The sequence below is a fragment of the Macaca mulatta genome, chromosome 2 (assembly GCF_049350105.2).
Source record: "Macaca mulatta isolate MMU2019108-1 chromosome 2, T2T-MMU8v2.0, whole genome shotgun sequence".
In the NCBI taxonomy this organism is placed as follows: Eukaryota; Metazoa; Chordata; class Mammalia; order Primates; family Cercopithecidae; genus Macaca; species Macaca mulatta.
In genome coordinates this window covers 28405890-28420226 of record NC_133407.1, presented here as the reverse complement: position 1 = coordinate 28420226, position 14337 = coordinate 28405890, and the positions used below count along the sequence as shown (strand labels likewise).

Sequence of the window (14337 nt, the reverse complement as noted above, 5' to 3'; positions counted from 1 at the left end):
GGGGAACTACTCCACTGAAATTTTCTGCTTCAGGAGACCCTAAAACTGACAGCGGTAGATCATAGGACTGAGCTATGGACTTCAGGAGAAGATGATGAGGACATACTTTCATTTGGAAGGCATTGATTTTATGGTCATGGGAGGGAGTTGAAGTGAAGATATTTTCTAGGGAGGTGAAGATAATATACTAGAACACAATGAAAATATCTCCTTTCTGAGATGCAAGTCAAAACCACAATGCGACACCATCTCACACCAGTCAGAATGGCCATTATTAAGAAGTTAAAAAAATAACAGATGTTGGCAAAGCTGTGGAGAAAACGGAATGCTTATACACTCTTGGTGGGAATGCAAATTAGTTCAGCCCCTGTGGAAAGCAGTTTGGAGATTTCTCAAAGAATTAAAAATAGAATTACCATTCCACGCAGCAATCCTATTACTGAGCATATATATACCAAAGGAAAATAAATCGTTTTTCCAAAAAGATACATGTGCTATTATGTTCATTGCAGCGCTATTCACAATAACAAAGACATGGAATCAATCCAGGTGCCCATCAAAGGTAGATTGGATAAAGAAAATGTAGTACATATACACCATGAAATATTATGCAGCCATAAAAAAGAACAAAATCATGTCGTTTGCAGCAGTGTGGGTTTAGCTGGGGCCATTATCCTAAGCAGATTAACACAGGAACAGAAAACAAAATACTGCATGTTTTCTGTTATAAGTGGGAGCTGAACATTGGGTATACATGCTCACAAAGATGGGAACAGTAGACACTGGGGTTTCCAAAAGAGGCAAGAGAGGGAGAGGAGTAAGGGTTGAAAAACTACCTGTCAGGTACTATGCTCACTACTTGGACAGTGGGATCATTAGAAGCGCAAAGTTCAGCATCACACAATATACCCATAATACCCCCTGTATGTAAAATGAAAACAAAAAATTAAAATTAAAAAAGATCTTCTCCATAGTGATTACTGGAGGTACAGAGAACTTAGGAAGCCTCCCAGTCCCATTAACAGTCACTTCTCAGGAGCCCACAATCTTTAAGGTGCTACATGAGGTGTGTGGAAGCCATCTGGTAGGTCATTGCATTTGAGAGTCCCTTGGTGAAGAGAAGGAAACTTTTCAAATTGAAATAGTCTTCAGCATATTCTCTGAAGGTATCTATTTAAGAGATTGCCCTTGGGATTTTTTTTTTTTTTTTTTTTTTTTTTGAGACAGAGTCTCACTCTTTCGCTCAGACTGGAGTGCAGTGGCACCATCTTGACTCACTACGAGCTCCACCTCCCGGGTTCACGCCATTCTCCTGCCTCAGCCTCCCGAGTAGCTGGGACTACAGGTGCCCGCCACCACACCCGGCTAATTTTTTGTATTTTTAGTAGAGACGAGGTTTCACTGTGTTAGCCAGGATGATCTCGATCTCCTGACCTCGTGATCTGCCTGCCTTGGCCTCCCAAAGTGCTGGGATTACAGGGGTGAGCCACCGCGACCGGCCGGGATTCTTTGTTTTTTAAAAAAGATTTGGATTTACAAATAAATGGAAAGCACCCATCTAGATCAGCCCTGTCAAAAGTGGTAGTCACTAGCCACATGTGGCCACTGAGTACTTGATATGTGGTTAGTCAAAATTAAGGCATGCTGTAAGTATAAAATCCTCTGATTTTCTTTTCTTTCTTTCTTTTCTTTTTTCTTTTCTTTTTTTTTTTTTTTTTTTGAGAGGAAGTCTCACTCTGTCACCCAGGCTGGAGTGCAGTGGTACAATCTTGGTTCACTGCAACCTCCACCTCCCAGGTTCAAGCAGTTCTCCTGTCTCAGCCTCCTGTGTAACTGGGATTACAGGTGTGCACTACCATGCCCAGTTAATTTTTTGTATTTTTAGTAGAAATGGAGTTTCACCATGTTGGCCAGGCTAGTCTCGACCTCCTCACCTCAAGTGATCCACCCACCTCGGCCTCCCAAAGTGCTGGGATTACAGGTGTGAGCTACCACGCCTGGCCAATCCTCTGGTTTTCAAGAGTTCATATGAATAAAGCAATGTAAAATATCTTACACTTTTTTCCAATTGTATGTTACAATATTTTAGATATAATGGGTTAAATGAAATACATTATTAAAATCAATTTCACTTGTTTCTTTTTGCCTTTTGAAAATGCGGTTAGTAGAAAAATTTAAATTACATGAGTGGCTTGTATTATGTCTCTACTGGACAGCACTGATCTAGATTTACTAGGAATATACTTTTACTAGCTCATTCATTTTATGAAGTTATTTGTTTAACTGTTAGGATTATATATTCATGCTGCAGTATTTACTAGCTGTATGTTTGAAATCAATCAAGAAGTAGATTTTTTTGTTTTCCTTTGTGAATGCAATTAGTGATTTCTATTGTTTTGTTTAATTTTCCAAAATTTCGTTATGATATGTTTAATTTCCAGATGGTGATTTTTTAGTTGTTTTTAACCTCACTGTCTTGGAAGTAGTTACCTCAGCATCTTAATAATTATTTTACAAAACAAACAAAACATCTCTTAACATTTCTCAGTCAGTGTGATGGCTCATGTCATGGTTGTGTTGCTTTAATAGATGATACTTTAAATTGCATTATTGTTTTCTTTCTTCTCATGACAGCCTACTATTATAGAGCTGCTGCTTTTTTGATGCAGGTAGAATAGGTTGGAGCTCCAGCCTTGAAAAGTTTATATAGTAAAGCTTTAACTACTGTAGGCTTTGGGGACTTTCTGGGGCCTGTTTACCTGCCTCTCTAGTCTGAAGGGAACAGTTCCTAGTTATGGATGTGAAGAGATTCTGTCACTTGACTGAGTAGTGAATGCTCAGGGCTGCTTTCCTGTGATTCTGGCAGAGCCTCCTCAGAGAGGCAGGGCAAAATAATTGGGTGTTATGCTACAGATGACAAGTGGGCCCTAGGGGCTGTGTGTTTTCTCAATATTGGCTTTTCTGGATGGCAGGGACAAGTAACTCAAAGATGTTTTTGTGAATGTCACTAAATAGACATGGTATAATATAATCTGTTCATTTCTTACCTGTTAAATAGCATTCACCCCTTTCTCCCATCTCGTTTCATAAAAAAGACTGTTTTGTTAGGAAAACATTTCATTAGGGTGACTGACTTGAACTGTATCCGTAGACTTCTTTCCCTAAACACATTTCCTTCTTGTGCTTCACAGATAATTAAAAAACTGATTGAAAGAAAACAGGCACAGATTCGAAAAGTTTACCCTGGACTTTCATGTTTTAAAGATGGAGTTCGACAGATTCCTATAGAAAGCATTCCTGGAATTAGTACGTATAGACCTTCTTTTAAAAGTGAAATTTTTTAGTAATAGTGTGATTTGTGTTTGAAACAATTTCCAGAATGCAGTAACTTGGAAAGCTATATTGCCCTGCCTGTCTCTGTGTTATCTCTAGTCTTTTAAGAAAGTCAGCAAATGTCATCGTTTTATGTCTTCCCTACCACCCAATACAAACAAACCAAAGGGAGCTTAGATGCCCCCTTGTAATAGCTGTTAATATCCACCGTTTATTAAGAGTCTGCTATTTGTAGCACAGTGCGAATTATTACGCATATGCAACCTTGAAAGCAGGGAATCCTATTTTATAAATGGGGAAATCGAGTTCCAAAGCAGTTAGATCATTTACTGCTAAAGGGCACATAGCCAGTAACGGTCAGAATTAGAAGCAGCCCAGTTCTGATGTCCAAACAACTTACTGTTTGCACCGTGTCTCATTGCCACCAGGGTTTTAACCTCCAAGGTCTGTGCTTGACTAAACTAGTCTCCCCAAACTTCCAAAAAATATTATTTGTTATGTGTGATGGAAATTGTATACCGTGTTTCATATTCCCTATTTTACAGTAGTTTTCCTAAGGGTTCTTGGCTGTATGTTAGAGTTGAGTTGTATTGGGTTAAACCATACCAAATAGTTGTTTTTATAGGCCAAAAGCCATTGAATATCATTTGGCAATTTTATTCAGTTCAAATCCAAGTTCTTTTTAGTATATTCAAGCATTAATAAAAAAACCAAAATCAAACAAGCAAAAATTTTCCAGAAAAAATAAAATGTTATTTTGGCAAGATATATCACTTTATGACATCTGCCCTATGGGAGATCTTACTTTTATGCTAAATCCAGAAATTCTACTTCCATGTATTATCTCTGTTAATGACATAATAGCAACCAGATCATTGAATGCCTACTTGTGCCACACATTTTTCTGTGCTTTTTTTTTTTTTTTTTGTACATCAACTACTCTCAATAGGGATAAAACCACCTGATTTTTAAGGTTCTGTTTTATAGATCGATAAACTGAGAGACAACTTACTCTTATTTAGGGTGAGTTACCTTTTAAGGAAAGAACAGGAAATCACATCCAGATCTGTCAGACTCCAGGCTGTTTTCTATCTGCTACACTAAACTTTCTTGCATTACAAGCGGGGCCTTAGCCAAATAGAACAGAGACCAGGACAGAGTTTGTTCTGACCTAAAATAACAGCTTAACTCTTTTACAGGGTCATCTGCAAAACATTTGACTTTCAGTTTAAAAAATACACATGCCCACAGTACTGTACATATTTATTTTTTATGCTCTCCACTGAAAGGTTGGTGTTCCTGCTTTAAAAACAGTAACATATGGGGCAGTGTTGTTAGTCTTGGAAATGTTTTATATTGTTAGCGGTATAAGGAAGTAACTAATTGCCATTAATTTCAGTCTTTTCTCAGAAGTAGATTTTTATTGAGGCATGCCTGTAATTTATTGTTTTTGATAAGTATTAACTATGTTACTCTCTTGACCAAAAGCACTTCTCATTCAGTGTTTCATTTTGTTGACCTATAGGAGAGACAGGCTGGAAACCGAGTGGAAAAGAGAAAAGGTAAGTATGACAGGCAAAAGGATGTTAATGGAAGTGATTATTTTCCCCCCACCCAGCAACTTAAAGAAAATGGGCAAACTAATTGTAATCACTCACACAACAGTTGGTGGGTTTTGAGTTTCCTAAAACATTCTGGAATGGTTCCAATTTTAGGTTTTTGTAAGAATGAGCTGAATAGTAATCAGCTGGCAATAGGGTATAAATCTAATCATTGCTCCTTGTTTCCCTTTTTCCTTTCAAGTAAAGAGCCCAGAGACCCTGACCAGCTTTACAGCACGCTCAAGAGCATCCTCCAGCAGGTGAAGGTGGGTGTCCTCTTTATTCACCTCATGCAAATATTTTGAAATGATTTCCCACATGGAATTTCCATATTAGATACCTTACTTTTTTCTTTACCCAAGAGCCATCAAAGCGCTTGGCCCTTCATGGAACCTGTGAAGAGAACAGAAGCTCCGGGATATTATGAAGTTATAAGGTTCCCCATGGGTAATGCCATTAACATTTTCTAAGTATAGATTTAAAACTGGATGGCGGTGTGGGGGACAAATGGTTGCTGAGGTTGATTTGTACTCCTCTGTTTAGGGTAGGAAGTGTATGACGGGTGGTGGGATTCCACGCACCGTGGAGGGGCAGTGATGGCAGAGAAGTGGGTGGCTGTGTTCATTAGAGACATTCTGCAGCTGTCGTTTAGAGCCCACACGAGCTTAACGACACTAGACACAGAAAATCCAGGGTAACTGCAGATAGCACTAGGTATGAAAGCTGGTACTTTAGATATAACTTTGCTTATATTCTGTTTGGTGCAAATAGAAAACATCAGCTTATCCTCTTGATATGCTTTGAGTCTGTCGTAAATAGGTATTCCTTTTCATAATTATTCAAGATAATAATGAAAGAAGTTAAACTACTTGACTGCTGTCCTTTCAGAGGGAGAAATTCTACTTACCACAATTCTGGATTTTCCATGCCCTTGATGGGTACTGTTGGTGTCACTGTATATACTCTTTATTTTAAGCTTTGTCTCATATCCAAAATCAAACAAAAAAGGATGTCTTCAGAAATGTAGAATTGTGCAGTTTGGTGCTTTGCCCACACTATGCTAAAATGAATGATTAATTCAATTGAGAACGCTCAAATTAAACTAATTTGGCATTGTGGGGTGACAGACAGCTAGCTGAAATGTTTTCTTTTTATCAGCTACGTGGCCATATTTTTGGAGAGAGCCAGAGTCTTCTGTCTCTTTTCTACTTGTAATCTATTCCAGGTGCTAAGAATTGTGGAAGTCCAGCCTGGGTAAGGTAGTGAGACCCTGTCTCTACAAAAAGTAAAAAATTAGGTGTAGTGGCACACGCCTGAGGCCCCAGCTACTTGGGAGGCTGAGGTTGGAGGATTGCTTGAGCCCAGGAGTTTGAGGCTGCAGTGAGCTGTGATTGCACTACTGCACTTCAGCCTGAGTACTGGAGGGAGACCCTGTCTCAAAAAAAAAAAAAAAAAAAAAATTATGGAAGTATTAAAAATGTGAAAAGGAAGAGTGAAAGGGATGCATTAGCTCCTTGATAACTGAGTTATTTATAGGTGTTTTCTATAGCATTTAAATGTTTCACATGAATATTTTATATATTTATAGTAATGATTTCAGTAGCCTACACCCCTTAAAGTGGACACACATCTATATGCTTTTCTTTCCCTCTTCTCTCTGCCTTACCACTATTTATTTCAGTACAAGAAAATAAAGGGTAGGGTTGAGTCAGTCTAGAATTCTGAATGGAAGGCTGATTTGGGAATCAGTATTGTCCACTATGTGCAAAATATGTTAAAACTCTTTGTGTCCATTTCTAACCATAAATTAACTGATTTTTGTATCCTCTTCTCTGGACTGTCTCAGCTTCTTTTGTGAAACCCTCATGGGAAGTTGTGTCAGTTTGGGGCCCTTTCAGCCCCTGTCCACGTGCACTCTGAAGACGTGCAGTGATAGGTCTAGCGGATCCCATTGATCATAGCCTACTTACAGCCTGCTTTCTGAAAGTGTTTTTGCTTGGTCCAACCTGTAAAGGTTGTGAACTTCTCCAGTTGGATACAACCTGTGTGCATAGCTGAGTCTCACGAGGGGAAAACTGACCTAATTGAGCAAGGCCAATGATTGGCTGAAATGTGTGCTGGACAAACTTAATTAAAGCTATAAATGGTGTTCTTCAGTAGGGCAGTATTTTTTTTTTTCTTGGTATTGTTTAGATGCTGAGTAAAATATTTAGTTTTGTCCCCAAGATTATCTTGTATTTGAAGACAAGAATGACAAATCAATAATTTTACATTTTCCCATTGTTTCCTTATTTGATTTTTCTAATAACATTACTTTTCTTTCCCCATATTCTAAAAATGGATGAGATTTTCTCTCATATGGATGGGATCTAACCTGTTTTCTCTCATATGGATGGGATCTAACCTGTTTTATTTAGGGAGTCACACACTGGACATCACCTGTATAGTCCAGCCCAAGCATGACTTCTTGTTACACATGGATGGCTAGGCAGGATTTTCATGCTTATCCAGAATTCCCAAATTAAGGGGAAGGGACATGAAAACAATAATTTAATGGTGTCTCTATATTTGGTACCACCAATATTTAGTCACCTTTTTTAACCCACCTCATTTTGTCAATTGAAAAAACTCTAAGAAGGCCAGAGGAAGAAAAATGCTATCTATAGCTATAGAATAGAAAGGAAGTATTCAGAATTGTTTATAGTTATTCAGAAAAGTCCAGACACCTCCATAATTCTTGCTTTGTTTCTGTTGCATTTTAGGCTCTCTCCATCTTTTCTTACCCACCTCCTAAAAGTAGTTCGAAAGCTTTTGGACAAACTTCTTTGTGTTGTGTCATCCTTTTGCTCCCCCTCCACCTTTTTGGGGGGTACATGTTTCTTCCTTTTAAAACGTTATAAATATTATATTGGGCAGCACATCTTAAGTGGTAGACATTTAGGTGGAAAAGTGAAAGGAATGTAAACATCTACTTTTACTTAGGGTCAATTTCATTGTTTTTTTCTTCCTTAAATGAGAGAACATTTTGATCTGTTCAGTCACACGTGGATGGGACATTTAGTGTGGATTTGATGAGTCTTTGTGTTTCTTAACGCTTTTAGATTTTTCTCTCTCTCCAAATTGTTTTAGTTAGAGAAGAAAGAAAAGTTGAAAGTTGAATTTATAGATGTGATGACATACACTCTAACCAAGATAGGCTTTAATCAAGAGATAGGCAGAAGCAGCTTTTTTCCATTTCTTCTTTGATGCTCTTGTGGTGGATTTAGGATATTGATGCAAATGAATTTCTTCCCATTTGGGGATATTGTACATAAATTTACTTACCTTATTAAATGATGATCCCAGTGTATTTGGTTATAGGTTTCTTTCCCCTGGAAATTTTGTAACATGCTTAGAATTTGGGATTTGGGTAGTCAAAAGTGTTTCCCCCCCGCATTTGACTTATTTTTCCACACATAGTTAATACAATTATAGCTTTTAACAATAAAGCCAGACTTCAAGACAACCAGGGAACCATAAATAGACAAATGTTAGCATCTATTCTAATCTGCATATAATTCTTTAAATTAGTCCTGACAGTGAGGACTGAGGAAACCCCTCTTTAGTTTTATCAGTTTAGCTGGAGTACTGTTTTCACCTGTAAAATTCTGCCATTTAAAGCAAGCAGCTATATTGGGAAATTCTTTGCAATAGTCTCACAAGGCTTACTTGCTTTAGAAAATAGATTATTAAATGAAGTTTGTTATTCTTATTTCATTGATGGAGCTTGAAGCAAAATTCATTCGAATCATTTTACATGCAAGGTCACTGGTGTGTTCACAGATGTATTTATTATTAGTTTCTCTACTTTATCTATATGACACCAAAACAACTGTGAGTTTAGTGAAACAAACGCAGTCTGATAGTTTTAAGTAATTAAATGATTCAATACCAACGATCCACCTGCTCTGCTCCATATAGATAGAGCTTCTTCTGTGTAATTCTGAATGAATAGCTAACAGTAGTCAGTTCATCATACTTATTGTTGCTAATCTACTTAGCTTCCTTGTGCTGAATAGGGGATTGAACCAGATGACTAATAATGGTCCCTTTAATGCTAAAATGGCTGTGATTTGACATTTTTAAAGAACCCACAAGAGAATGAACATAAGATTTAAGAACTGTTTTCCTTGATCATAAGAATTTCTCTTAAATAAAAGCATTGGGATGATAAAAATGTAATCAAACCAACAACATAGATTTCTTTCCCAGTCCCAGTTTTGTCAGCTGGTGTTTAAAATGAGTCAAAGATTGCTAATATTTTTTTTTCCTGTGCAGATCTGAAAACCATGAGTGAACGCCTCAAGAATAGGTACTACGTGTCTAAGAAATTATTCATGGCAGACTTACAGCGAGTCTTTACCAATTGCAAAGAGTACAACCCCCCTGAGAGTGAATACTACAAATGTGCCAATATCCTGGAGAAATTCTTCTTCAGTAAAATTAAGGAAGCTGGATTAATTGACAAGTGATTTTTTTCCCCTCTGCTTCTTAGAAACTCATCAAGCAGTGTGCCTAAAGCAAGGTGGTTTAGTTTTTTACAAAGAATTGGACATGATGTATTGAAGAGACTTGTAAATGTAATAATTAGCACTTTTGAAAAACAAAAAACCTCCTTTTAGCTTTTCAGATATGTATTTAAATTGAAGTCATAGGACATTTTTATTTTATGGAATAGATTTTAATCTATTTACTACTATTAAGGTAAATTTTCTATGGCATGTCCATTAGCTGACTATTCCATGATAGATGATTAGGGGTTTCCTCAAAACCTGTGTGTGAGGAAATTGCACATAGTAGCAAAATTTGGGGAAATTCATAAAATTTTCAGACCGTGAATGTTTCCATTTTTTTCTAATGGAATGTGAGAGTTTATTTTTATTTTATTCCGAAGGACTTTAAGGAAGGGATACATGATTTTAAAAAAGCCTGTAAGAGGTGAAATATGTGATGTTTGAAGTCTCATTATAGACTTTTTATATATATTTTTTAAAACACTCATCTAGATGAGGTGCTTTGAGCAGTTCTGAAAAATGCAGTTCCAGGAAAGCAACTGCTTTGATTCCTAAGGAAGAAATTCTAAATAATGCAAACTTTTTAAATAAGCATCTAGGTTTTTGATAATTCTGTGTACCTGCAACAAACTTGTTAGTACATAACCACTATTTTAATAATTATTTTCTCTACACAAATGTGTGATATCATATTTGACTTTGCTTATGCAGGCCATAAGTTCCAAAAGATAATTTCCCTGGCCACAAAGGCATAAACTTGAAAACACATGAGATTGAGTCAACATGCTTTAATAGGAAAAGATGTGTGGTCTATAAATGTATCCATCTGGTGAATCCTTGTTCTAATAAATATTTTTTTCTTTTCTATGATACACACAGCCACACTGATAATATGTAAATGAACATTTTCCTTTTTATATCTCCAGATTATGTTTATTGTCTGAGGTGAATTAAATTCCCACCAGGGTTTGCTGTCAGTATTTTAACACCCACATTAGTATATGGGTCCAGGGTCATAACCCCCTAAAATCCATCATGCAACCTTATTAATCTATCTTGGGATTTCAGTTTAGTGCTTGGATTTATTTCCTGATTACACTACATAGAAAAGTGAGACATCTGCCATCCCAGCTCTGGGAAAACCAACTAATATACAACCATATAAACGAAGGCCATCTTGATGGTCTCAACACTAATTTTTTATGATGCAAATTTATAAACTGATTTTTGTAAAGGACAAACTTTTAAAAGTGTATTTAACTTGATGTTTTCTATCAGCATAAATAAAATGGTCATGAATAGTCATTAAAAACAGTTGCCAGTGATAATCTGCATGAAGGAAAAAGACCCCCGCAAATGGCTGAGTTGGAAGTATTGTTTTTGATATGTAACAGATATTCAGAATGCTCACACTGAAAATGCCTCAACTTTTTAAAGTATAAGAAACCACCATGAGTGGTGTCTAGATTTCTAATGAAGAATGATGATACAGTTTGGATTAAGTATCTTGGACTGGTTTTAAACAGTGCTTTGTACCGGATCTGCCGAAGCATCTGTCCAGCCTGGTATCCTGTGAAAGTTTGTTATTTTCTGAGTAGACATTCTTATAGAGTATTGTCTTTAAAATCAGATTGTCTCTTCTATATTGAAAGCATTTTTATGTTTTCTAATTTAAAAATTAATATTTTCTTATAGATATTGTGCAATAAAGCTGAAGTAGAATGTGTGGTTTTTGCAAATGCTTTAACAGCTGATAAAATTTTACATTTGTAAAATTAATATATTGTACTGGTACAAAATAGTTTTAAATTATATTTTAAAAAGCTTCCAATCTTGTGGTGTGTTTTCTTCATTCAGTAGGCTGAGGGTAACAGAACAAATTATGATCTGGTTGATGACCATCAGTTGAATCCTTAAACCTTCTATCTTAAGCATTCTGTTGCATTTGGGGGAGGTTTCATAAAAATCCATATCTCATCAGTAAGAGGTTTTCAGGAGAGACGCTTACTCTGTCTTTTGAGTTTTCCACTGCATCTTACCCACTTACCCACTAAACAATAACAAAAACGATCCATTGAAAGAAGAGTGTTGTCGGTTTAGAAATTAAAAGAATTTTGTTTTTATACTTTGCATCTGTGAAATATATGAATGAGACAGAAATACAGCCGATTTTTAAACGTCTCCCATATGAGCTTTTAATGTTATTCAAAATGATGTCTGTAGGAAAGAATACTATATCCTTTTGGGGTTTGAGAGGACCCAACCAAGAGAACCCCTCTTCTCTACTGAAATCTAGACCAACTGAGAAGTTAAAAAAAAAAAAAAGGGCATATGATGGCCTTTAATACTAGTAAAATGGATATTGGAGAATGTGGCTTCCTTTTTATCTGTGGACAATGGGCTTTCTAATGCTGAAACCCAGAATGTGATTGACCAGCTGCTCTGTACCACTGTTCTGTACTCCAGAATGTTAATGACAAGCTGCTCTGTACCCCACTAATGGGGCAGGGACTTTCCCATTAAGCTTAGTGCAGCCCTAGAGCAGTGGTGCTCTCTAAAGGCAGGCCAATCCTGAAGAGGCCCAGGTGAGAGCGGGGCATATCAGCCTATGTCCATAATAACCTATGGTAAGTATGTTACTACTTAACTCCTTAATTAGGCAAGCCCCTCCCTGGGGAAGAATGAATGAGGGGACAGAAGGAAGCCAGGAGATGATGTATGTCCTCCTTCAAGGAAGTAAACTTTTGTAATGGAGAATAAGTCTACTTCAATCAATAATTACAAATTGGTCATATTTATTAGAAGTGAATGGTGAGAGGGAGACTTTGAGGTTTTCATGTTACCTGGACGAACAATTTATATTTCCAGAAACTAAGAAGTAGAAACAAGATCAGACTGAAGTACTATGGACCAGTTAATTATTTGTCACCCCTTTAAGCTGATATTCTTTAGACCAATCCTCAGTGTTTATTTAAAAGGATTTTAAGTGCTGCACAAGGAATGGTAACTGGCGGCAGCTCTTGTCGTTAGAGCTATTCTGCTCTATCCCTTAACTAGCATTCTCCTCTTAGCAAAGTAAAAATGCCAAAGAAAAGCCATCAGCGATTCTGGAATAGCAAAGGTCAGAATGGTTGCAAGTTCTTACTTAAGAGGTAGTCATTAGGTTGACAGTTTTTTCATCTGTTGAAGTATATGTTTAAAATTCTTCACCATTCAGACATTTTTTCCTGGCAGAAAAAAGGTGTCTGTGTAGGGGGTAGTGGAGGGTGGGCAGGGAAGGTGGTGGCAGGGAAGGTGGTGGCAGGGACTGAAATCAATGGCTGTGTTTGAGTCTTAAAGCTCCTGGTATTAAAGTCGTATTTACTTTCTCCTTTGGGTATATCAGTGCTATCAGTATAAGTGATGATGAAGATTGGCAGGATAAAAACAATGTTAACTAATGTCTCAGGTAAAGAGTTGAAAATGAATTTAAAGAGAAAAAAAGAGCAGATGAAAGATTTCCAGGTACTTCCAGGAGGAAGAGCTTCAGCAAAGTAAAAAAAAGATGCTGTAAGGAAGTGAGAAAACCATAAGCATTATGAAAGATCCTCTTTAATGTATTTATGTATATTTATGGCTTGATTTATTTATGGGAACATCTTTACTTTCTTATAGAAAAAGGAAGCTAACAATGATAAAGCTGGAAATTTTCTTTGGGTTTATTAAAAAGCAGTATTTCAACAAAGCAGAGAAAAATTAAAAGTCAAGCTTCCTGCTCCCTCTTCTTATTGGGAAGTCCGACACAACCTTCACAGGATCAGGAGTTGAAAAAGATGAGAAATGATATGTGTAATTTGTGTGTGTGTATTTATATACAGTCATGTACCACTTAACGATGGGGATACCTTCTGAGAGATGCAATGTTAGGTGATTTTGTTAGTGTGTGAGCATCCTAGAGTGTACTTACACAGTCCTAGATGGTATAGTCTACTACACACTGAAGCTCCATAGTATGGCCAGTGGCTCTTAGTCTAGAAAGTTGTATAGCATTTTACTGTAAATACTGTAGGCAACTGTAACACAAAGGTAAGTATTTTAAACATATCTAAGCATAGAAAAGGTGCAGTAAAAATATGGTATTATAATCTTATGGGACCACCATAGTATATGCAGGGTATTGTTGTCCAGACATCTTCATTTGGCATGACTCTGGGTGTATGCATGAAATTTTATGAGCTGAACCAAGGGTTACCAGTGTCAGTTTATCTAGGTTTGAAGTTCTTTAAAAGAAATCCCAGAGAACTTGGAGGCTAAGGACCTTCTGAAAATAATGCACATGTTTACATGTGTGCACTTTCTGCATATCAGTTCACTTGGTCCTTGGACTCTCCCAAAGCTCATTGGTGAACCCCAGTTTAAGAATTTTTGCTCTCACGAGTCTGGGCAACATAGCGAGACCGTATCTCTACCAAAACAAACAAACAAACAAAAACAAACAATTAGGCCAGGCATGGTGGCTCACGCCTGTAATCCCAACACTTCGGGAGGCTGAGGTGGGCGGATCAGGAGGTCAGGAGATTGAGACCATCCTGGCTATCATGGTGAAAGCCCATCTCTACTAAAAATACAAAAAATTAGCCTGGTGTGGTGGCGGGCGCCTGTAGTTAGTCCCATCTACTCGGGAGGCTGAGGCAGGAGAATGGCGGGAACCCAGGAGGCGGAGCTTGCAGTGAGCCAAGATCGCGCCACTGCACTCCAGCCTTGGCGACAGAGCCAGATTCCGTCTCAAAAAAAAAAAATAAATAAAAAGCATCTTTGCTCCGTCAACCTGCCATCTTCTAATGTTAACAGATGGACATCTAGTTTCTACT

General features: G+C 37.3%; 1 protein-coding gene across 2 annotated transcripts in view; it reads left to right on the top strand.

The window, feature by feature from the left end:
• Positions 1–11318, top strand: part of KAT2B (lysine acetyltransferase 2B) — a 116323-nt gene extending 105005 nt beyond the window's left edge. The window contains exons 14-18 of one of the 2 annotated variants that reach the window (XM_028843648.2): positions 3192–3306; positions 4859–4895; positions 5137–5200; positions 5297–5381; positions 9252–11318. In XM_028843648.2, the coding sequence (XP_028699481.1) occupies positions 3192–3306; positions 4859–4895; positions 5137–5200; positions 5297–5381; positions 9252–9445 (495 nt within the window). In that variant the 3' untranslated portion in view covers positions 9446–11318. The remainder of the gene's footprint in view (positions 1–3191; positions 3307–4858; positions 4896–5136; positions 5201–5296; positions 5382–9251) is intronic. The other variant, XM_028843649.2, reaches the window with a different exon arrangement.
• Positions 11319–14337: the final 3019 nt, after the last annotated feature.